The 24,497-nt window shown below is 46.7% G+C and overlaps 1 protein-coding gene across 2 annotated transcripts in view; it reads left to right on the top strand.

Moving 5' to 3' along the window:
* The window catches only part of LOC144149666 (MAM and LDL-receptor class A domain-containing protein 1-like), a 308,201-nt gene that overhangs the window by 253,678 nt on the left and 30,026 nt on the right, over window positions 1–24,497 (top strand). For both annotated transcript variants that reach the window (XM_077681331.1, XM_077681329.1), the window contains exons 76-86: window positions 230–480; window positions 893–999; window positions 1,981–2,148; window positions 2,379–2,472; window positions 4,395–4,544; window positions 8,423–8,539; window positions 12,657–12,838; window positions 13,701–13,875; window positions 18,653–18,778; window positions 19,265–19,423; window positions 19,781–19,926. In XM_077681331.1, coding sequence (XP_077537457.1) covers window positions 230–480; window positions 893–999; window positions 1,981–2,148; window positions 2,379–2,472; window positions 4,395–4,544; window positions 8,423–8,539; window positions 12,657–12,838; window positions 13,701–13,875; window positions 18,653–18,778; window positions 19,265–19,423; window positions 19,781–19,926 — 1,675 coding nt within the window. The remainder of the gene's footprint in view (window positions 1–229; window positions 481–892; window positions 1,000–1,980; window positions 2,149–2,378; window positions 2,473–4,394; window positions 4,545–8,422; window positions 8,540–12,656; window positions 12,839–13,700; window positions 13,876–18,652; window positions 18,779–19,264; window positions 19,424–19,780; window positions 19,927–24,497) is intronic.

Here is a 24,497-nt window from a genome sequence, read left to right as displayed (position 1 = left end):
ACGGCGTCACGTAGAACGGGTTGTTTGCTACATTCCCAAAGCGATGCGAATCGACATAATGCGAGTGCAAACAGCTCGAAGCCGCACGATACGATAAGGTGCCTAAGCCATCGCTTTCTTGCCTTTATGTTTACTACAGCAGACGGAAATACAAATATGGATGTTGACGAGACCGGGGACAGAAATAATTGTTTATAAGCGGCGCTTCTCTTACCGACGCATGTTGCAGATGCATCGCCGACAACTGGTGCATCGAGAGAAGTCGGCTTTGTGACCAAACTTGGGATTGTGAGGACGGCAGTGACGAGACAGAAGTGGCCTGCTCTGCTATCAGAAGCCGGTGCACTTTTGAGGATGTCCACTGCGAGGACTGGACGAATGACGCTACACTGGGGGCCCGTCTGTTCTGGTCGCGCAGGATAGCTAGGACAGCCGAGACCAATCTTCCACTCACCGACCACACTACCTCGAGCGGACAAGGTTAGACACGCGCCGCTTGACTTGTTTGTTTGAATGCGGGGGCTTCCTGGCCCTTGTTTACAAGCGTATTGGATCACCATCGATTCATGGGGCGCTTAGTTGCGAGAAAGCAGCCAGGTCACCTGTGTTGCGCCTGCTTGCAAGGTGCCTTCAATCGAGGGCAACATAGGCAAAGCGTTAGCCTGAATAGAAAAGCAATACGGTTTTGAATAACCAATAATACTTGCTTTCAAAATCTGCTGGCTAGATGTCAGCGTATGTAGGAATTTTTCGCTTCAGGACTGAGAAAATGAATAGCTTCGTCGTGCGCCCTTAAGGTTCTATAGAATGTGCAAATTCAAAATCGGTACGACATAACCCTCGAAATACTAGCTGTTCTCCTTTAAATGACGCTCCCGTCTTCATCTTTTAGGCGCCTACATGGCAGTGTACAGGCCCTGGGGTGTTGCGGCTGGGATCACCAGTCGAGCCCGCTTGGTATCCTACGTCATTAGCCGAAACTCCAAGCTTCCATGCCATGTAAGTACAAGTTTGGTTAATGCAGTTGTATATCGCTGTACCTTGTGAACATTTCCCGCATATGGCGGAAGCAGTGCTTGTGTTAAATTATAATTCAATACAATGTTTCTCCTTACGAACATTCCGTAAACCTAACGTCCCGCTTTTAAATACACTCTTAGTTCTGCGCACGAGTACTTGGATTCGATTCTTGGCCGAATGGCCGTATTTTCAATAAAAGAAAGCACGCGGAAGCTCCAGTCTTCGTACGCTTGGTTAGGATTACAAAGCTAGGTAGGTTGTGGTCTGAATTAGGCGGGACCTTTATATCGGCCCCAGGTGGCATGGCTCAGGCGCATCTTCCGCTCGTTCAACATCAATTTCTGAGGGTATATCTGCAGCCCAAGGTGGCCCTTGTCATGTTTTTTTTCTCAGTTTGTAGGAAATTTTTAACATACCTTTCAAGCTTTTCAAATCCGTAGGCACACATTCTGAATGAGCTGCATGCATGCTCCCCAAATTTAAAAGGGGAATGAGGTGATAGCGTCGAAGCACACAGAATAACCCCCACAAAGGCTTTAACCTTGCACATTGTGCGCGCTGCGTATTTCGTTTTTGCACACATCTACTGAGTTATATCGAGTACCTTTGGAATTTTGATTTCAAAATTAATGTTTGCCACTCTGCGGGGGCTGTAGGTTCGCTCCCGCTTGTTCTAATGTGAACACTGAAACGTCATGCTTTCAAAATATACCCGTTCAAGATGTGAATCTCAGATGCCCGTTGCCGTGGTAACCTCGACGCAAGACAGAAACAATGATGAGCTGCATAAATTCGTCACTATCTACGTTATTCATGATTCGGAACAACGGGAATAAAAATGACTGAAGCCTCAACCCGACGATATTTCCGCAACAAGTAAAATTGATAAGCTGGTCGCCTAGCCTACGCAGCTCGCGCCAGGATTTCTAGTCTGCAGCATTTTTTCCTTCTCTATTCAAGGTTCGTTTCTGGTACAACGTGCCCATGCGAGGCATGTCACTGGAAATCTATCGACAAACAAGCCTCAGAGATGGCGGAAACACTCTCGTGGCGACACTGCCTGTGGCCGGAGCAGCTTTCTGGGATCAAGTCGACATTGACTTTGGCACGCCCAAGGAAGACTTCAGGGTGCGTAATTTTTTTCAAATGGAACTAAATGGTTTTTATGATACAATTAAGTGGAATCAATTTGATCTCAATATTTCTTTGAATCACCGAAATATAGGAACCAGCAATCCTCTCGGGTAACATATGGTACACTAATCTCCCCAAGATCACTTTTACCAGCTTAGCGAGTGCTTGAAAAGTCTGGCGACAGGAGGGAAATAATGAGTTTGGGTGGTGCGCTTCATCTTCAGGTTGTCATTGAAGCATTTTACACCGCGGCGGCAGGCCAGCAAGGCGTCGCCGTTGACGACATCACCTTAACAGACGGCTGCCTGAGATCGGACTGTAAGTATTGCAGAGTTACTATAAGATATGATGTGGATAGGAATATGCTTTGAAGAGGAATAATACCGTAATGCATTATAGCCGAACCAAACCTGGGGAAAATGTAGGCGCCCGTCACAAGGCTACATTTCCGTGCCGCTATAGTTTCATGTCTCCTTGCGTTCTAGTGCACGTGTCTTTAAAGAACTTATGCTAAGCTTTGCTTCCTCGACGACTCTGTAATGGTGTCAATTTTTGTCCCCTTTATTGCTAGTAATTATATAGATTCATAGTGAGGATGTAAACGGTTTTATGTCGTTCCCCGTGAGTGCCTGTCCCGGCATTTTATTTCCTCGCTGTTGTGTACCTGCTTGAACTTTAATTTTCCTAAAAATATCACCCATTTGTCAAACAATGTGTCATACTGAAGTGAGTTGTTTTCTATGGGCGAAATGAGGACACGGCAAACGTTTGTAACTCTGTTACTTAAGCTATTCTTACCACACTTAGTCTAAGGCAATCCCGTGGTTCGGCTTGTCCACAATGCGCTCTGGTAGCCAATGCATGCCGCCGACCGAACAACTTCGGCGAATCACAGCAACGTGCACACAATTCGATACAAAAGTGTGTTCTCCGGTGCGGTAGTGGCAATGCGCAATGTAAAACGTCATGCTGGCATTGCGTGCTCCCAAAGCGCAGAGCGAACTTTCAAGTCAGATCCTACACTCGACGCCGCCATCTACCGAAAGTCTGCGGTTGGCTGCTCGGATTTGTCAATCAAGCGCTCTGCGGTGAAGTTGAATGACAGGATTACATGTTATAATGACATCTTGTTTACCCGATAAAACTGCTCCATGCTAAGTTTAACGAGTTTTGGTGAGTAGTAACTACACAGTGAAGGTGAAGAAACAAATGCAATTTCTCGGCATTCCAACTGCTCAAAAACATGGTCTGCTATGGGAGCAGCCTGGCTTTGTAAAACGGCTATAAAACGCGTTGTCATGCATGCGTCTCAAACCAAACTGTACAAACTTCGCCCCCCAGGCTACCAATTTCGTCTGGTTCCTTACCATAAACAATAAACAAGAGAGACTGATATGACGCACCTCCTCTACAGCTCCTCGGGGTTCGAAGAAAGGAATATAAAATGAACTGTAATAAAAATTTAGTTAAATAATTGTGCCCAGTTTGCCCGCTAATACATTCGTAGTGACCTTTAAAGTTTTATTCCCTGGTGCAATTGTGCGTAGTCGGAAGTACGCTAACTTTATGCTAACTACGGTCGCAACTTTCCATCGATGACACATTTGGCCTCCAAGTTAACTATGACGTGACTTGAGTAAACATCGAAGCCGTTTGAAGTAGCGCACAACGATCGAAATCGCTCGTGCCAAGACGTATCGTTTCCACATCCAGTACCTGCTGCCGTCGCTTTTTAGACATTCCTTACTCCGTGCGACAGGCAGTACTAAGCAAGCCAAGTACGATTAATTGGTACAACACCGGAAAATAAGGCGACGAATGTAGAACGTAAGTCATTGCTGTGCAAATGCATCACTGCACGTCTACCCTTCCTGTGAACCGAAAGGTGCTATTATTTTTTCTTTAGGTGTAGAAGAAAGCGTAGCTTTGTACAGGGTCAAACGAGCATTCTAGTCTCGCGGTTGTTATTTTTTTAATTTTGCGGCCACAAATAGCTTTTTCTGAACGATTTTCTCTGCACAAATTCATCAAAATAAGCGCGTCAAACGCTAATGTGCGTTATTACTTTTCCCGGAAGTGGGTGCACCCTTTTCGAGGCTATATTTCAGCAATATTTCAGCGGAGCAATATATCAGCAGGCGAAATACAGCTCACGAACAGCCCAGTAGGACGCGTTAAGTTATTTCTTTTCCAATGCTGATTAGAAATTCCCCCAACTTTCCTCCCTGTCGACGCTGCAGACGAGCTTCCCGGTAAGGCCTCCGTGAATACAACACACCCTGACTGCGGCTCGGAGCGGTTCCCTTGCAAAGACGGCGGCTGCTATCTGCCGTCCCAGCGATGCGACTTTATTCCGGACTGCCAAGATGCCACCGACGAGAAGGATTGCGGTACGTCACAACTTCGCAATCATGCGCCGGATGAAAAACGCTTCAGGATTCCCCGGAGGGAGACCCCGAAATGTCGGAATGCAAAACATACGAACAGGCAGCAGTGGGGCCCAAATTGCAGCCCCGAGGATGTCGTTGGTATGGCGCGTGGGATTGCCTTCTCAGAAAGCAGTGAAAAATGTGCGCTGGCTGCATCTAGCGATGCCACGGCATGCTTACCGCACGCTAGTGACGCGGGCTTCTGTGTTTGCTACGTCAAAGTCCGGAGCGCGCTGTAGCCATCACCGTTCGTTTGATGCATGCGCTCTAGTTATTTTCTGATGAAATTTCCGCGTTGTATGCCTGAAGAAGCATCCATCAGGCTGGGTTGTGCTTGCACTTTTCCGCTTAGCCACTGAACAGAATGCATAATATTACGGACTCCTTACACATATCATTACTGACTACTGTTACGTTTATATCCACCTGTTTTACAGTTGTAATGATGTAGCACTCACTTTGCGAATAATGACAGCAGTAACTGGGAATACATCTTTTTATTGTGAACGTAGACCTCCTGAAAAGGCCCATAGGGTCATAGCTGTGCGATTGAAGGTCAAAGGGAAATACAAGAAAACACAGTGCTCATTTAAAGGGACACTGAAGACAACCAGAAAGTTGATTTCAAACGAAAGTCTGACGTTCCCATGGCCATTTTAGCGTTGATTCGAGGCCGAAAGTTGCCTTCAATGCAGAGAAATTTCTAATCAAACGCTGGTCAAACGTGACGCAAGCAGCGACTCCAGTCGCTGTTTTCGTCATGACTGACCGGAAGCAAGCGAGGCAGCTGTGATGTATAGCGGTATGGAAGCATCCGAATACAACACAACCATGTACCAAGCGGTTTGGTCACTTTCGGTAAAATCACTCGTGCTTTCCCGAACTCCCACATCTTTTGCAGTTCCACACCACAAGCAAAACGTTCAGTTATGGGACCCTATTTAGCCTTTATTGAAGCAAAACATATTGCCCTTTTGAGGCCTCGCGAATGTTTTCGTCGAACCAACCGGTTATGCGTAGCTCGCACGCTTCCTCGCATGCTTACTCGGCGAGTAGCACCATCCAGCGGAAGCCAGGAAAGACGTTGCGCACGCCAGAGGGTTTAATAAGCACTTCTGGTGCAAGTTGCGTGGTATGGCCAGTGGCGGCGACACCGGTCTTCGCGTTTTCGCTATTTTCTTCCCTATTTCATAAAAAGCTACGCGCAAGAGTGGTATATTTCTGAACTCGATGAGCTAACCTACCTATCTAGAGCAACTTGTATTTTGACTTCAGTGTCCCTTTAATGGGCATGTCCCCATGTGCGATGTTATTCTAGGAAGCGCAGACGACGTTTCGTGGCATATTAAGATAAATCGGAGAAAATAGAGGGTAATTACGGGTTTCAGAAAGGTGTCTGTGCGAGCGCTTATAGCAAGGATCCAGACGTCACGCGGTAGTAGCATGTCTGCCGTAGTTGAAATCGGGCTCGAAACAACTGTATGCGGGTTCTAAGTTTCGAAATGAGGTTTTGGTAAAATGATATGTTTTACATAACTGTACAGCATAATGCATTGACGAACACTGGAAATCCGTGCGTTTTACAACGCTGAAGAGCGACAACCCTTGGGGCAAAATTGCGTTGATTATTGGTGCTTGGTGATAATCGTATCCTTCCAACCAACCCCATGCGGGGTGCCTCGGGAGTAAGCGTTGCATGCGGGAGGGGGGTGGAGGGGAGAATGTTGCATCAGCCGCCTTCACCGTGCCTTTTCACTCCCCTCGTACAAGCACTTCCCGACTCGTTACGTCGCAGGGAGCTGTAAATGCACGCTTTCGCCAAAATCGCTGTGCTCCCGTGTTTGCCACCTGCAGTAACGAGGTCAGATAACAAGGAATCTAGGCGTAAGTTCTGAAATACGGTGGTTTAATTCGGAAGAGACGCACACGCATAGTTAAGGCGTGAACGTATAATATTAGGTTATGTGCTCGGCGGAGACAAATTATTGAGCAGTAATTGTATGGTACTACCTCTCCTCTTTTGTTTTCAATGCAGTTCAGCATTGCAAAGATATCCTTAAAGGAGCCATGAAGAGAAAACACAGGTTTGGTTCATTCAAAAGATTGTCTCGTTAGAATCATACTGACACCACTTTTAACGTAAACTTCGCTCAAATAAGCTACATAATTAGGAAAAACGGGACTGGTCATGCGACCCACCAGCTCATTTCCCGCAACAGAACCTATGATGTCACATGAGCTAAGTTCTGCGATTGGCGGAGGCTGGCAGAAGTAGACGCAAATTAGGTAGAGCTTACAAACTAGACGAACGAGCGATTTGCGCTTAAATCGAGGGCACATTCTTTACAAAGCAATAAGAATGACGGGACAAACAGTGGAAGTTACGAAAGCACATGTAAACATAGAAGTACTGATGCGTTCTGCTGTTCGTACTGCGCACAGCATGCTTAGTTTAGCTGCACAGCACTGCGGGGCTCGGGGTTGTCTCAGACGACACTGGCCGATTGACGCAAGCAACGGTGTCTTACGTGACCCCATTTGTCGAGCGAGCACTGTTTCAGGGAACGAATATTTTCTCCCAGAACAAAAACAAGCCAGGTTTAAATGCGGGCAAAAACAAACCAAACGCTTGCCACGGTATGGTGGCGCCATCTAGGTTACGGAACGTAAAGAAACGCGGGAAGAAACCAACACCGCTGTACAGGGTGGAGACAACCTTTGAACGGTCCCGTGCCGCCGCAATTGGGCCAACGGGCTCAACGCGTTATTCTTTTCGTTTCCCACGAGACCTAGCAACGCGAAACAGACAATATGATTCAAACTTCTTCAGTAAACCGCGTTGCGGAGATAATTTTAGCGCGGTTTTGACACAATGACTTGCTTCAGCGGCGAGCGAGCAACCGAAAATGGCGGCGCCAGCGTATACGTGTCTCTACCCTGTACGGCGGATGCGTGAATGAAGGCACTCTAGGCTGCAGAGCGGTCGGTTCCTGTGATGTCATTTGGGACCACGAAAACGCACGATTGAGCGGGAAAATCAAAATTTTAACCTAAATTGTTTAATTTCTCAGTGAATAAAGCACCGTTTGTATCCGGACAAGCGCTGGGGGCACTATAAAACACGAAATCTTTCGAATAAAACCAACTTGCATTTTCTCTTCATGGCTCCTTTAAAGATGAAAAAAGATGGGTTTATTATAATTACTCTCCCTTATCAAAAATTTACGTAACTACTCCCAATGTTTTTTTTGCGATGTTTATTACTTTCCTTCCATTTTTCTGCCTAGGCACTGGCCGATACCCATTAGCATGGATGGCGATACGTCGCGACCGAAGTAACAGACTGAACTACAGGGAAGCCGAACGGTTAAATAAAGGGTGTTTTTGTGTCGGCGAGGATGACACGCAAGGGGGACGCACAGGAGGAAGTGTGAATGCGACTCAATTTTGACGTGCACTCAGTTTCGGCTGATGCAAAGTGACGCCCTAAGTGACGGGAATTGCGGCGCTATAAAAAGCAGGTTTCTGACGAACTTGTTGCTTCTAAACTATGAATAATGCCACGTTCACACTAGTGACGCTAGTGCGCTGTAGATGGAATGACGATGTTTCCCGTCATTCGGTTGGCGAAAACGTCACATGCCTACAATGTTTTAAAATATTACGACGGTTACGAGAAGATTCGAAGCGAGATGTACCTTGAATTCGTTTTTATTTTGGCACTTGATGCTTTGGCCGCTTAAACATTGCCACATCCCTCATACTTCCGATAGAGAGAGTGCAGCAAAAGTCACAGCTGCAGAATAAATAGACCAATACTTCAAAATGGCATTTTTCAGGCTCAAGCTGCGACTTCGAAACTGACCTTTGCGGATGGTACAGCTCTCTGTCAGTCCCGGAGCAGTGGCGGAGAACGTCTGGGAACCCCGGTGATCACACCTTGGGGAACACTAAGGGTGAGCGCGACTTGAACTTTTTCGCTCTTTGGGGGCTTTTTCCGTGCCAACTTTATGTATTGGGTGTACAGTTTCAGAAAGGAGCTTCGATTTTTTTGTGGGAGTCCCTACGGAAGGTTTTGCTTTGAGTCGTCTGTACAGCTACTGCAAGCAAGCACTAGCTCGAACGACTCAAACTTGTGCCTCCATAGTCATTGGTAAATTGATTGTAATAGACCACATACTTTTCAGCGCGTTCGTTGAAATACGAAAACGTGATTTCCGGTAATTGCAATATATATATAATGAGTCATCAGCGTTTCAGTGATTAGACGCGAAGTAGAAATTTCGAAGAAGGACGTCAACGCGTCGAAGCTATGACGGGTAGAGTATAAAGCGCGATTTAGTGAGTGGCTCCGATTTTTTTTACCGGCTGCGATTTCTTCGACGTACGCCGAAAGCGAGACTTTCGCATGAATCCGAAAAACAGCCTCCACGGTCGAATATCGAAATTGTGATTTTAGTGCTCAACTGCACAACCCCAACACGGCGGACTGGTCGCATCTACATCCAGTTGTTATAAGTGCAGTTATACAATTATACTTCTTGCAAATTGGGCCCAGAATCGATATTTTGTCATACTGCCTTTAAATACCCTCATAACAAAGCGCAAAAGAAGCTACATGTGCTTTACTTGAAAGTATGGATACCGAGCGTGCTTGCTCATGTATGGTAGATTTATTTGAAACAATATTAGATAATTTAAGATGCTCTTTGAAATTCAGCTAATCCAGGGCGATAGTTCTTGCAGTATCTAATGCAGCGCAGTACCTGAGCACGAGGCCGCAGGTCCTACTCCTGCCTGTGGTGGTGAGTTTGTAGGGATGAAAAAAAAATCTTACCCTTTTAAAAAGATCGGTGCAATGAAAATCGTTACGTTAACAGTTAGTGTTTCGCCGCGACGAATCTATAGGTATGGCGTAGGTTCGGTAGGCAAAATTACAATTCGAACAGCTCGGCCTTGGAATAAAGGTTGTTGTGGCCGATAGTCGAAAAAAAAAAACAATCTAAAAATCTTTTCTCAAGATGACATGAACTGCCAATACGCATTGTACTGCTTCATCAATAGCCCCTTATCGCTGTAGAGAAAAAAAGTCTGCTCAGAAAAAGTCGAGAAGGTCATGAAAATCTGTTTGTCTCAGCGGAAGATTTGCTCAGGTGAAGTTGACAAAAAAATAGGGGACTGGCGACTTCCAGCACACTGTGTACTGAAATAGAGTGCAAAACAGCCTACCAAAAAATGTTGCGTGCGTGCGTGCGTGCGTGCGTGCGTGTGCGTGTGCGTGTGCGTGTGCGTGTGCGTGTGTGTGTGCGTGTGTGTGTGTGTGTGTGTGTGTGTGTGTGCGTGCGTGCGTGCGTGCGTGCGTGCGTGCGTGCGTGCGTGTGTGTGCGTGTGCGTGTGTGCGTGTGTGCGTGTGTGCGTGTGTGTGTGTGTGTGTGTGTGTGTGCGTGCGTGCGTGCGTGCGTGCGTGCGTGTGTGTGTGTGTGTGTGCGTGCGTGCGTGCGTGCGTGCGTGTGTGTGTGTGTGTGTGTGTGTGTGTGTGTGTGTGTGTGTGTGCGTGCGTGCGTGCGTGCGTGCGTGCGCGTGTGCGTGTGCGTGTGCGTGTGCGTGTGCGCGTGCGCGCGTGCGCGCGCGTGCGTGCGTGCGTGCGTGCGTGCGTGTTTATATATAAAGGCTGTTTAGTCATTAGTCAATTCCTTCTCATTTTAATTTGTCCAATTCGAAGTAACCGGCGCGGTCAATCCTGCATTCAACTACGGAAAACTCGTAAGGCTATCCTCTAATAAGCCCGCAAATCAGTACCACCACAGGTAATTGGAATTGCGCGAAGTCATGCGTAGGAAGACCAGCGCTTGGATCATGCAGTCAGCATGGGAAAAGCTACAGCGATGCACGAATAATTTTCCGTGGCCGAACACCTCCCGCTTCCGCAAGACCGTGTCGTCCTTTAAAGTCGTTCTCTTTGACTCTTTTAAAGACGATAGTCTTTCTTGGGCTACTTAAACCCAGAAATTTTGGTCTGTCTGTCTGTGACTGGATTCAGCCAACCGGCCAAAGTAAAATTGATATTGCGCAATAGTCTTATACACTCACAGCCAAATGTAAACGTCTAAGCCCGGTTTATATGTTCATACTTGTCAACTTTGTTGAACAAGAACAAGACACTACGGAAATATAAGACAGGAAATTAGTACACAAGGGATATTTACAGTGTTCCTTTATTAAAAAAATATGGATGCTTGGTTTTTCGATAGCAAATGATATTTTACATCTACTGCAGAAAACCGCCGCCTCCTGGCGGCATATAAAAAATCTCGCGGCAACAGCAACGAAAGGTTCCACTAGCTAGGTTCCACGTTCTGCTTGGAACGCACGTGGAGCACGGCCACGCGGTTCTATAAACCTTGTAGTCGGCCGCCTCCATTAATGCGCGTCTCCGCCGTACTGCAGCGCTGGCATCGAGGAACCCGGCCTGTAGCAGTGAAACGCGGTAAATTCAAATCGCCTTGCGCAAACCTTTAGTGTGTTTACGTTGGGATGAGCGCGACGGTACAGGAACAGCATGAGAGGTGAGCGGGAAAGCAAAGGGGGGCATTTCCTTGGCAAATGTCTACAAAGACCATCGTCGTTTGACGACATTGGCAAAGAAAGGAGCAGATACGCGGCCAGTTTTTGAAGACGGCTTCGGTGCCTTTCCGGCTCAGTCCAGCAACTACGCTTCAGTGTTCCCCACAGCCTCCGAAAGTTAGGTTGTTCGGCTGCTCGCACATCGGAGCACTGTTTGATGCGGGCAGTTGTGTTTTCCCCCAGTGTACAGAGCCGTCTACACGGGGATCTTTTTTTTCGGCAATGCGTATTGGTTAACCTCGCAGAGCCGCAGACGGACATAAGTTTGAAGATATATTTCCTCCTATTGCCTGTTTCAAAATAATTAATAACGACATTTGTTAATTCTTCTCTTGAAGACACAATGGTTAAGTTGCGATGTTTGCGGCGGCTAATCTTGAAGTTCACGCTATCGGCAAAACTTGTTATCCACGCCTGTGGTTGGGCGCATCCGCCACGGTGGCTCAGTAGCTCAGGGGTTCAGCTGCCTATCTCTAGGATGCGGGTTCGATTCTCGCGGCGGGGCTGTTTTTGTGTTGGAATCGAGCGACGACAACGCCCATGGGTGGAGATTTGGGCGTGCCTTAAAACTCCTATTTTCCACGTGATCTAAAATAATTTGTAGTCAATGTTAAACCCCCGTTTGAACTTTTTGGTTCGACGTATGAGTGGGGAAAAGGTAGCCATTAATACATTAGCGTTCTTTTTAGGGTGAGTGATAGTGCTAATAAAAATCGCTCAAAGCACTGAAGTGTTAAATACGAAAAAAAGTTAATTACAAAACACGCAGAAAATATCTCATTTGCCGGAAATAGCAAACCGTCACGAAAAAAGATATTTGATAATTCAAAAATTACCTGGGAAGCATTAAATTCTCTTAAAAAGATTTTCCATTCATTTGCATTTTCTGAAGTGCAGCTCCGCCTCTCATACCATGTACATAAACGGGCTACAGTCTTTTAGCAACGGTCAGAAATTTTTCCAACTATGTGCGGTGTCCACAAATGCACAGTTGTAAACACAAATGCCTTGCACATTTGCAAGCATCTGTAGACATGACAAGAGTTCTGTTGCGACGGGCTTTTTTAAGCTTTCTAACCTGATTTCGAAGTCTGTGACATCCCAAGTCCTAGTACAAGAAAGAAATGGCGTTGGACGACGATGGTCACTGTGATGGTTTCGGCGTAAAGAATGGGCTTTTTCAATGCCTTGGTCGTGCAGGCACGGTAGTCTTACCGTGACCTGGGCATTGTGCTCTTCCTTCCTTCATCCCGAGACAACCAAAACGTAAAACGGCAAACTACCAAGTCAGTGCTGGCCTGGAATACCAGCAACATGATAAAAGCAATACCAACAACGAAACAAGCGCTTTTTTTTGGGGGGGGCCAAAACCCAAGCAGGTGCCACAAACAGTTACAAAGAATCAAAACCATATCCGTCACTTCTTTTCTTCTTTTTTTTTCGTTTCAGGCCACTACCTGAGTCCCAGTGTTGGTTCCCAGGCAACACGTGGCGAACGAGCGCAACTTCATTCAAAATTCTTCCGGGAGTCTGGACCAGAATGCAGCTTCTCGTTCTGGTATTACGCGGCAGAAAAGACAAGCGTTGGATCTCTCAACGTCTATGTCAAGCAAGCCAAAGCGGTACCAAAGGTATGTTTCCCTTATGTAACAAAAGCCTGATCAGGGCTAGTTGGTTTAACATACTGAATAATTTGAGGCGCTAAACAACGGGGACCAGAGACACGTAGAAACAGACAAGGCGCCTAGTCTGTGTCTACGGGTTTCTTCTGGTCCCGGTTGTTTAGCGCCTCAAATTATTCAGGTTTCCCTTGCCATGCATATCTCCGTCTTTGACAAACGAACGTTCGTATGCGAGTAATGTCCGCTGGGTGAAAATTTATTAGAATAAACATAATGTGCCGACACTGGAAAATTATGCGCCTTATATGTGCTCAGTGTTCCTTCCCGAAACCAGGGTTGGCATGACTAAAAAGCAACGCGAAAATCCGCGGGTTAACCCAGTCACTAATACTGCAGTTGACGTCAAACTCCAGGTGTCTCGTGTTCTCTTGTGGGTACAAAAAAGAGTAAAGAGCATTAATAAAGCCAAAACTTGTGCCCCGGTACTGCCGTGTTACTCTTGCATAAGTCGCGTTGCTCCAACTCACTGTTCGTCGCCTTCTTTGCACATATTAGAGAATGAAAGTTGGTGCTAACTTTTTCCTCATGTGTAATAGGAATCTCCCTAGCTTGAGCTAGAGGAAGATCAAGAGTGGTTCTTTGTTGGGGACGGGGGAAGCGGCATAGTGGAGCAGATACGCTGGAGCATAGCCAAGAGCCCCTGCCAGGTGGGATTGGCAGTGACACTTGTTCAGGCCCTTAGAAGCGGGTGTGATACCCTCCCGCCTCCCGTCTCCGCCTCGAGCTTCAAGAATTGTACAGTGTAAAAAGAAGGTTTGTGGGCTTCTTCAGCATCTGACTTGTTGTTGCGGTCCTCTCCTCCCCTTTTTAGGTGGACCCAGTTTTCTCCGTCACGGGAAGCGACATGGCACAGAAACGTTGGGTGTCAGCTTCGGTCAGACTCGGCAAACGTTTGGAGTTCGGCCTGATTTTGGAAGCACTTTGGGCCACGAAGGGCCGTGCAGCCTTGTACATTGACGACGTCAGCTACCAGAAATGCAGACACGGTGCGGAGAGAGAACCTTTAAACCGCTTTTGTTTTTTCGTAGCGCCGTGAGAACTATCCCGGTATACGGGGACGAGACACCTCAGCCATGCATGAGCCAGTAGTCTTTGTAGCAAGATGATCAAATAGTCTCTGGATAGGAAAAAAATAGAAGGCTTCGCTCAATTTGTTGTGACTCTTTTACACTTTATAAGCGACCCCAAACCTTCCACCGCCGGCGGCGGCGTCCGCAGTCCTCCTCTCCATATACAAAAAAAAAACAGCATCCGGCACCAGGTTTCGATCCGAGGACTTTGCGGCCGCAGCGCGACGCTCTACCGACTAAGCCACGGACGCGACGCTGAAATTAGTGTTAGTAACGCGCCTTATATCTTTACCGCATTCAAACTACGTCGTCAGCGGCGTGCGTTGGCGACTCAGCGGCGTTATAGCGGCTTGATAACTGCGTGGTGTACACGTGATACTACAAACCCGATGGAAGAGATGGAAGAGAAGGCGGCGAGGCGGTGGGCTGCGGGGGCCGAGCGCAAGCGCCGCAAGCGGGCCGACAACCGTGCATTCGCACTTTCACATTCTCCCCCTCGGGGAAATGCGGGGGAATTTTTTTATGCTATTATAGGGCGAATCGTAACAGTGTCAATCGTGTTTTCCCCAGTATTACTCTTTGAACCAACACTTTAGATACCGGCACTTGTAACGACGCCGTTCAAATATCGATTACTCCGTAAATACTTTTCCATTAGAACAGCATTCAAACAAAATATGGGCTTTTTTTGGGCTGAGATTTCACCGAATGATCTCATTTTGGTGCCTTGTGCACGCTCGAGTCTAGTAAATACTATGTGGTTCTTCCGCAAAAAAAAAATCATTTCTCGAAAAAGTGATCTGCAGCAATTCGTAAGCGTCGCCGTTCCCTACATAGTTTCTCCCGGAAGACTATCTTGAGGTGCTTGCCCCTCTCTAGAGCAAAGCCTCTGCGCTTTCTTGCCGGACGTCCGATGCAGTCTCGATACTTAGGTACCTAAAAAAACCCGGAATTTCGCTGGACATTTTTTAAAGGCATTCTGTGCTACTTGCGAGACGTCAGAAAACTAGGAACCACCCCCTTTTACCCTATGCAATTTGGCCAGCCTGAAGCTGTCTTTTCTGACTAGCAAAAACCGGCAAGCTAGCAACACAACACATCCAACGCTACATATACAGGCTTCCACGAACTCCAAAAATGCTCACACTTCGGCCCATACTGCTACAATGAACACGTCCTCCGGACATGCAGTAACTTACAAACCACTGTTAGATCTTCTCTCCAACCGGTTCCCGCCACAGAAAGCTCCTGGAGGCACGGTCCACGCGCCCTAAGGAGTTCGAAGAACTCTATCGGACTACTTTACTAACCCATATCAGGAGCGCACAGGGTCTAGTTAAGTCCCTCTAACCTCACCGAGAAAGTAAGCTGCCCTGCGGACACAAGCTACAAAATAAGTTGCTTTTTTTCTCCGTATCTATACGTTTAGAATTCTTGAGCGCTTACTCTCTACGTCCACGCTTAAGTAATATACGAAAAACTATAACTCTGTGAAGGAAACTAGGAGTTCGGCGAAGCGCACAGCCCCGCCGCCACGGTTGCATCATAGTCTCTAACTGCTCGGTTTTCAGGCCCCTCTGCCTTTTCTTAGTTCCCGACCGAGGTACGGCGTTTACGAGTGTTCGCAACTCGTCGCAGTTAATAATGATGGGAGTGGTTTCACCGAGAAAAGGACCATTTATTATCCGCTGAGGGAGTGAACGCTATCCGTGTGTTGTCTTCACGGGCAACACCACTGCCGAGTTTCCACCATAAATCCCACTCAGAATGACCTAGTCTTGATTCACTGCACTGCACCATTCTGACGCAACTGACCGTCATGTAATGCCCCAGGAACGAAGGGTTTCTACGAGTTCTCTGCGCAAGCGTGCAAAGCGTTGTTCTTAAAAACGACTTCGATGTCATCTGATTTGATGGGTGCAGCAGCTTGCTGAGCGCCGATTGATGACCATGCGCATTATCACTATTTTTTAAGGGAGGATGGATAGTGGACGTAGGTGTCCAACTACGTCTCCGGCTAACTTCGCTGCTTTCAGAGCAATCGACATCACATTTTGGAGGTTATGTACATTAAATATCTACTAACCGTGCACAAAATTTCATACAGAAATATGTAAACATGCTTATTCTGGTTCAGTTGTGTATATAGCATTGATAAAGAACTCACAAAAAATGGTCGCGGAAACTCAAATAGTGTAAGAGAAAATGCTCCTTTTCTCAGCGGAAATAGTGTTTTGAGGAATCGCACTTCAAAGTTTTCGTTTCATTTTTTTTTTTTTTTTTTCAAATTCTCGCTTCTTGCTCACATTCTGAGAAAAGCGATGCAATGCTACTAGCACAGTGGACTTCAGGCTTAAGTGAGTGCTGTATTATGTCGAAAAGAAACCAATTACGTGGGTGCAAATAGAATGATAGGCGACCGACCTTAAGTAACAAGCGGCCGTTTCGTAATGCATGCGCAATGCTATTTAAACGCAGTGCTATTCAATTCAAGTCAAGTCACTATGCGCTGTATTTGAAGGTAATTATAAAAATAAGCGTGATCACGCGTTTTTAAAGAGAAAGTAACAATCTAAATATCACTGTACGTCACACGAAATTTGCAGTGACTAGGCGGGGCCACATGGGAGTACGTTTGGCGCCATTTTTAAACGACTTCTGGTGCGCATCTCAGGATGGCACTTCATGGCGACTTTCTCGAAAAGTGTTAGAATATTCACGAACTATAATAAAAAAAATTTTAGTCGCATTTGCTTTCAATCCTCCCTTAATGGACATGCATAGTCCGCGGGAACTGCGAGTGTACTCATAAAAGGGGCACGTTGCACAAACGGTGTACTCTTACTGACATTTCAAGTCAAATGTTACTTTGAAACAGTATACGATCAAGATTAATTCCGGCCAAATCGGTGTCCTGTTAATATGATCATTGTTGCTTCCTTTCCAGCTGGCAAGAAAGTCGCGAGAATTCTAAAACACGCTTCCTAAATATCTCCATTTGTGTGTAGTTCTTGCACGTATTATTGCATACCTCATTCCCAGATTTCCCGCTCGATATTCCAATCACTCAGGAATCTAACAACACGATTGCAGGAAACCGACATTCCGCACAGAGCAAGGAGTCGACTTGGATACGAGCACTGTAAAACCACTCTGCAGAACTCTGAATAGTTTTTGCGCAATTCTTTGTCAAATATTGCTGCCTGTAAGTTTTAATGGAATAATCTCCATGGCTCTGGGACCTGGTAGAGCAAAGTGCTCAGCTTTAAACTGCGCACACAGCAAGCAAGCTTTCGCGCCTTATATTAGCGCTGCAAAGATAATTTGAATTGCACTATGTAATTTCAGAGCACTCACTTCTGAGAGAACTGCCATGAGCTGAATAGTTCCCCTGATCTTATAAATATTAGAACAGAAAAAAAAAAGCTCCTCTGGCAAAGTCGGCAGCGCACTCGCTTCAGGAACGAGGAGTTTACGGAGTGAAACCTGGTACTAGCATACTTCGACTTTTCTGGTTGATGTTGAATCTACTGAGGCCTCAGAGGAAACCAATCAGCAAAGTGAAAAGGTTCAACCCTGTACAAACGTGCCCTATAAATAAATGTACACGACCGGCTGTAAAATCTCAATCTGTGTAGTTACGCTTTCGAAACCATCGCACGACCATTGGGGCATTGAGAGCACGTTTAGTTCCTTAATGTACTTTACTACCATTTTTTTCGAGGTTCGAATCATTAAAGACCGCCATATTTGTTCGAAGAGTGATTTAAAACTTTGCGAAGTTACAAGTATACTAATCGTAAGCATTCTTACGCCGCTTCTCTTTTTGCAGAGCTAACGTTTCCTTGGATGAAATAGTGTGTTGATTTTTTATTCTTTTTAATCGCGTGAAAGCGCTGGGTTACGTAGACCTTTGTGATTTGGTTATTTTATTTTAATTTTTATAGCCAGATTTGAATATGAGTAAACGAAATTGGGCAACTTATCGTCGTTTTTAGTTCCAGCGGGGCAATCATGGGTGAAATTCGGCGACTTTTCATACGTTTAGTTACGCTTTGTTTTTGTTGTTAAGCCGAAAGCCTTATATCTCAAAGTTACTGAAAATCGTTGTGAGGTACCCAGAATCGCACAGAAAATTTGAGCGCCAGCCACTAAAGGAAAACAGTAGCGCCGGAAGAGGATAGGCCGCTGCTGCACGTGCAATGCAAGCCTCCTTGAGAGGTGACGGTGCTCAAGGGGACAACAGGAGGCTTTTGGCGATGGCGAGCGGGAGGAACGAGCTTGGAAGGTTGCTGTGTGGGGAGCTGATAAAATGGTGACGGACCCAGCCGCAAAGTTCGACAGAAAGTTCAACAGCAAATCAACAGAATTTCTAGTCGGCTTTCGCCTTCACATTCTTAGAAAGTTCTAAGCACCATAAAGAATCCCGTAAGACCACAACTTACCCGTTTAAGGGGAACATTTGAACGCATCCTTTCTGAAGTGTGGTTTCTGCAGCAGTTTAAGTCGAAAGGAACAGTAATACCAAGTACAGTCGGAAAAGCACATGTCTGTAACAGCGATTCGAAGTGCAACTAGTTACATCTGAAAACTGCCGAAACACACTTCTTACAGACATGTTGGAGGAACGTTCCTTTGTTGCTGGCTTACTGTATTACTTTGTGATTATGTTTTCCCTCGCATACGTGTGCAGACCACCACGCCAGCAGCTGCGCAGAGAGTGAATGGACGTGTGCCAACCAGGTTCAGTGCGTTTCTCAGTTCGAACATTGTGATGGCAAAAGGGACTGCTCCGACGGAAGCGATGAGCGGGACTGCGGTAAGTGAACATTTTAGCTTCTTGATGCTGCTTTAAAAAAAGGGACAAAGGGCATACATGTCTGTCAGACCATTAGTGCATACTATCAAACAGAAATAGCATAGTTCTTGGCAGAAATTTCAACTGAGGGTAATGCTTACCGTTCTTAAGCTGCTGGAGAAAACACCTTTAGCATCGCTGGAGATGTGGTCTACCTGTCGCAAGTTCTGTTTGTTAGTCCGGTAAATCAAGGCGTATTTTAAACCATCCATTTACCTTATGAAACAACAAGATGTGCTCATGGTGTTACCGTGTGGACAAAAAAAAAGAAAATTTCTTTAGAAATTCCAGGTTAGATTACCTTTTTATCCATAGCAAGAATAGCCGACTATATCATAAGCGGCCTTACATTTCTCATAGCGATTGGTTTGGAATTGCGTCTGCGCAAAGCTTCACGAGTCCTAATGGCATAACGTCTTTTTTTGCTGGCTGCCCATAAACCGTTAGTTCGAGGCTTTGGGGACTGCAGTTTCGACGATGAAGACTGGGAAGCAGCCTGCAAATGGACAGTCGAAGATATAGACGGGAAACCATCCTGGAAGCGAGCCAAGAAATCGCACTCTGATGGCACCGGGCCGCCGAGCTCGCATCTGGGAACCCCAGAAGGTTAGGATCTACAATTTCCGCGATTCAAGGTTTACTCAGTTCGAAATAAAATTTTGTGGAGGTTTGTTGATAAAAATACAATGAAAACTAAATGCACTGAAGTGCTGACACCACATGTTAACTACGCTAAAGTACTTGTGCAAAACAATGTGCGGCGAAAATGCCGACATCATTATTTTCGCGGCACGTTTATTCTTCTGCTGCAAATAAGAAATTTACCGACTGTTTAACGTGCATATTGTTATAACTGCCCCCGTAATGCGATGGGGTTTGCAAGTCTTCTTTTCGATAGAATGACGACGTAGATATTTACTAATCGACAAATACAATCGAACTTGATTATTTTCCCCCGCACAGCCCATTTTCTGCTGGCTAACAGTAGCGAGTTGCCCCTGGGGTCGATGGCGGTGGCGCGGACGCCGCAGTTTCCTGCCAGTCAGGACAAGTGTCATCTGCGGTTTTGGTACTTCATGAAGGGCTCGCCTTCGATGGAGTTTCTCCGGGTAAGCTTCAGCTGTGAGCATTGCCGAATTGTCCTCCACGTTTGGGGGAAAACTTGCTAGCACGTGGAGTGTTCTTGTCATTGAAATGGAGGATGCAATAGGTGAGCGTTGCACCTTTAAATAAACAATGAATGAGTTTGCACCAAACGAGAATTTTGTGTGCGCATTTACTTAAACGAGGGCAAAATTTCAGCGACCACGAGATAATTTGGTTACGTACCTTTTTACCTCTTTGGAAAAAACTTACATCTGGGGCGAATTTGGATCTTATAAACGTGTACACGGGCCATAGCCCACTGTCTCATTGTAAATTCCAGATAGTTACTACACCGTACTGTTTTTCGTATACCATCCATTACGCAGCGTTTGCTCTCATTTCGATTACTTATGTGGCACGTATACGTGCTGGTATAATTAAGTCTCCTCATGGTACCCACAATGCTATGCAAAATTTTATTCATTTTTTTCCCGCGTGTCATACAGAGTGAAATAATTGAGGTTTCAAAATGCGGCCCCGCAATCTCTGATTCGGAGTGCAGGTGGTGTGATCGCATTACTGCCTGTGTTCAGAAGTTGGGAGCTGAATGCATTCGAGATGAGGTAGCTCACAAGCACACGCGTAAATTATCTTGCAGTTTCAAATAGAATTTTGGTGTTTACGTGCCACGAGAAACTGAGTAATTTAGTCCAAACTAAGCTTTATTTATCTTGTATAGAAATGTTATTCTACAACATGCATTTTCCCTATTTATGACGCCGAAATTCGGCTCCCGATGCAGCGACCCAAACTTTTTTTGTTTTTCGAAGCCACTGAAAGCATCCGTCGCCACACAAACTACAGTTTATTGGGATGCGAAAGTGTAGGAACAAGTCAACATCTATTGGAACACTTTACATTGCCGTAAATACGAATGCATCAGGAGTGGCCGCAGCAGTTGCTTATTAAAGTACAAAATACGAAAAGCGTGAAAACAGTAATCGACTCTCGTACAATTTCCCGCACTACGATTTCTGACATCCGAAACGGGATTGGGGAAATTTCCTTAGGCATTCCCCGGTTATAAAACTGTAAGGCGGGTACATGGAACGGCAAAATGTATGCCGGAGCTTCTGCTCAGCGACGTTTTGCAAAAGGCGCGAACTTCAGCGCCTAAACGTTATAAAGCAAGTTGTTCACTGCAACTGGTGGTAAAGTTTGTTTCAGTATCGATTTAGGTCAAAGGATTTATGTGGTCCTACAAGTACAGACACAAGATTTATGCCGGTAAACGCTAGAGTTGTTGCCCCCTGTGACTGTACGTGTGCACTTACATACAACCAGCTGTAAAGATATAACGTTACTGGGCAGCCTGCTACGGGACCGGTATGGCCGTAAACGAACATGCTGAAGAATCGCGCAGGTTCAAAGGCCGTCATAACTAATTTGTAAGTATTGGTGAATATCCCAATATATTTGCCTGAGTGGCTTTATGACAGCCATTACCGGTTAACGGGAAGCTTTCTATATTAGGCAGTACTCCTTTAAACACCCACCTATGCAGCCAGGCTGTTTCCGGAAGAAGAAATTCATTAAATTTATGAGAACGTGTTCCAATTACTTTTGACGGGACCTGCGCTTTCTACTCCTTCTCCAAAGCGTGCAGCAACTTCATTGTATGACTTCCTTCGTACGCGGCTCCTCCTCACGATCCGGTATGTGACCTTTTTTGCCACAGAAAAAAAGAAACGAACGGGACAAAAGAGAAAGGAATGGAAGAGACGCAGCTTTAGTGAGCTACTTCCCAAAGAACAAAGCAGCGCTTGCCGTCGAATCAAAGCCAAAACATCAGTTCATGATATTTTATTCAAAATGAAGAGGCATTGGGAGTTTAGTGTTCTTTTAGAAAAGAACATCGTTACGTTATCGTCTGGACATATTATCTCTAGATTGATTGAGTGATGGTGCTTCCGATAATCGAAGCGGTCACATTGCTTTGTATTCCCTGACCAGCTGTATCTCTGGCCACGTCCCGTTGTGTTGCTCGAGAGAGAGAGAGAGAGAGAGAGAGAGAGAGAGAGAGAGAGAGAGAGAGAGAGAGAGAGAGAGAGAGAGAGAGAGAGAGAGAGAGAGAGAGAGAGAGAGAGAGAGAGAGAGAGAGAGAGAGAGACAGACAGACAGACAGACAGACAGACAGACAGACAGACAGACAGACAGACAGACAGACAGACAGATAGATAGATAGATAGATAGATAGATAGATAGATAGATAGATAGATAGATAGATAGATAGATAGATAGATAGATAGATAGATAGAAAGAAAGAAAGAACTTTATTTGGCCGAAAGGATTAAGGTGCGGTGGGCGCGACCCTGAGGGTTTCGAAGACTCCAGGTGTTCGAGTCACGAGCTCCTTTTGGAGCTGGGTGTCCGAGCTGGGTGTCTGAGGCTCACTAAGAGGGTTCAACTTAAATTGAGAACGACTCAGCGGGCAATGGAGCGGAAAATGATAGGTGGAACATTAAGGGACAAGAAGAGAGCGGAGTGGGTCAGGGAGAAAACTGGTGTTAAAGACATATTAGTAGAAATTAAGAAGAAGAAATGGACGTGGGCAGGAGACGTAATGCGAAGGCAAGATAACCGCTGGTCATTAAGAGTAACAGAGTGGATCCCTAGAGAAGGCAAGCGTTGCAGGGGGCGGCATAAAGTTAGATGGGCAGATGAGATCAAGAAGTTTGCGAGGATAAATTGGTCACAGTTGGCACAGGACCGAGGTAATTGGAGCATAACGGGAGAGGCCTTTGCCCTGCAGTGGGCGTAGATAGGCTGATGATGATGATGATGTCCGATCGGCCCAACGCCTCCATCCAGTGGTCAGGGGAATTAATAGGAGTGAATGGGTCCTCTGCACAAGCCCACATTTCGTGTTGAAGCATGACACTTTCACGGCGCCTGGGGCAGAGTGGGGATGGGTAGGGGGAGTAGTGGACATGATGCAGGACAGCTCTGCAGGCTAGAAATTCCCTTTGGAGTTTACACCAGAGGCGTTCCTCCTCTAGAGTGAGGGATGGGTGGGCGCGAGGAGCTTGCGGCAGGATGTTTTGCTAGAGCACGCGCTTTGTCCGTGGAGTATCAGCCTGGACCCCTTTCACACAAGGCAAAACATCTTCGCCACTTTGCTTGATGCGCGAGAGGCTGCAAGCTGCAGCACCGGAGCTGTGAGCGCTGAGCTTGCCTCCTTACTCGTTTCTCTCCCGGACTATGCGTGACAAATAGTAACAATAACATATTATACATTCGTAATGTGTCTATACTAACAAAGACAAGTTGATTTGATAGATTATGGGGGTTTAATGTACCGACGTTACACAGGCGACGAGGCGCGCCGTAGTAGAGGGCTGTGATTAATTTTGACCACATGGGTATCTTTAACGTGCGCCAAAATCTCGAACACAGGGGCGTTTTTGCTTTTCACCTCCGTAAGAAAAGCGACCGCCGCGGACAGGAATCGAACCCGCGTCCTTGAGCTCAGCAGCCCAGCGCCTTAAGGGGTATTCACACGAAGGAGAAATCCACCGTTTGGCTCCTAGGAGTGCGCATCACGTGACTCCTACGTCACGGTTTCTCTCCTGCGCACCGCTCCCATCGGAGGTCGGAGCTTCTGCTCGCGAGCTACAAACGATCGGATGCTTGGCGGCGGAGGTGGTGGGATTTCGTCTGCTCGTCGGGCAGCTGGCCGCGACTCAAGTTCTCGAGCGGTTGCAGGCACTCTATTTTTATTGCTTCTTATTACAATGGACGCGAAAATGCACCGCGCACACGACAGGCGCACTGAGCTAGCCGCTGGGCGAGCGGCGGCCACGGCCGCGAAGTGGCGCAGACCGGCGCAGGTAGCTCGAGCGATAGCTTGTTATCGCTCCCCGAGGCGCAAACAGAGCTGCACATGCGAGAAAGGGGATAATGCTGTGATGGAAAGTTGCATGAAAAATCGACATCTGCGCCGCTTGCGAGAGCGGCAATCGAATATTCGCCGCAGTGTTAAGCCTAACATCTGTATGCCGGCCCGTAGGCGCACCGGCAGGCAGCTCCCCAGCACGCGCATCCCGACCCGACCACTGCCTCGCGCGTCGCGCGCCGTTCTTTACCCGCGGCAGCGCCTACATCGCGTCCACGGCCAAATTTTGGGCGGCTGACAGTATCAGCACTGGTCGGCGACTTTGGCTAGTTTCGGTTTCCGAAATTGTGGCGATCCTAGCGGCACGGTGCTGCGGCGTGGCCCTTCCCTTTCCCTCAGTGTTTCTTTCTTTCCACACCGTCAACGCTTCCGCGCCTCCTCACGCATGCGCAACAGCTCACCGGCGCCAATATTTTTTTTTTTTCTTTCTCTCGGCGCGCACGGCGGGCCAGTTCGGTACGTGCGTGAGCGAGCCGGCGTGCGAAGGGTTGCGCGGGTTGCCTAAACGCTTCCACGGGCGGAAAGTTTCGCTGCATTCTAAAATACATTCGAATGTATTCTAAATATGGGGCAGCGGAGGAAGGAGTGTTACCACTCCTGCGCAGCTCTGTGGTGCAGCAACACAGGGCGGTACAGTTC

The sequence above is a fragment of the Haemaphysalis longicornis genome, unplaced genomic scaffold, assembly GCF_048455015.1.
Source record: "Haemaphysalis longicornis isolate Haplotype H1 unplaced genomic scaffold, Haemaphysalis longicornis Haplotype H1 scaffold_1, whole genome shotgun sequence".
NCBI classification, from domain to species: domain Eukaryota; kingdom Metazoa; phylum Arthropoda; class Arachnida; order Ixodida; family Ixodidae; genus Haemaphysalis; species Haemaphysalis longicornis.
This window is presented reverse-complemented; position numbering and strand designations above follow the sequence as displayed.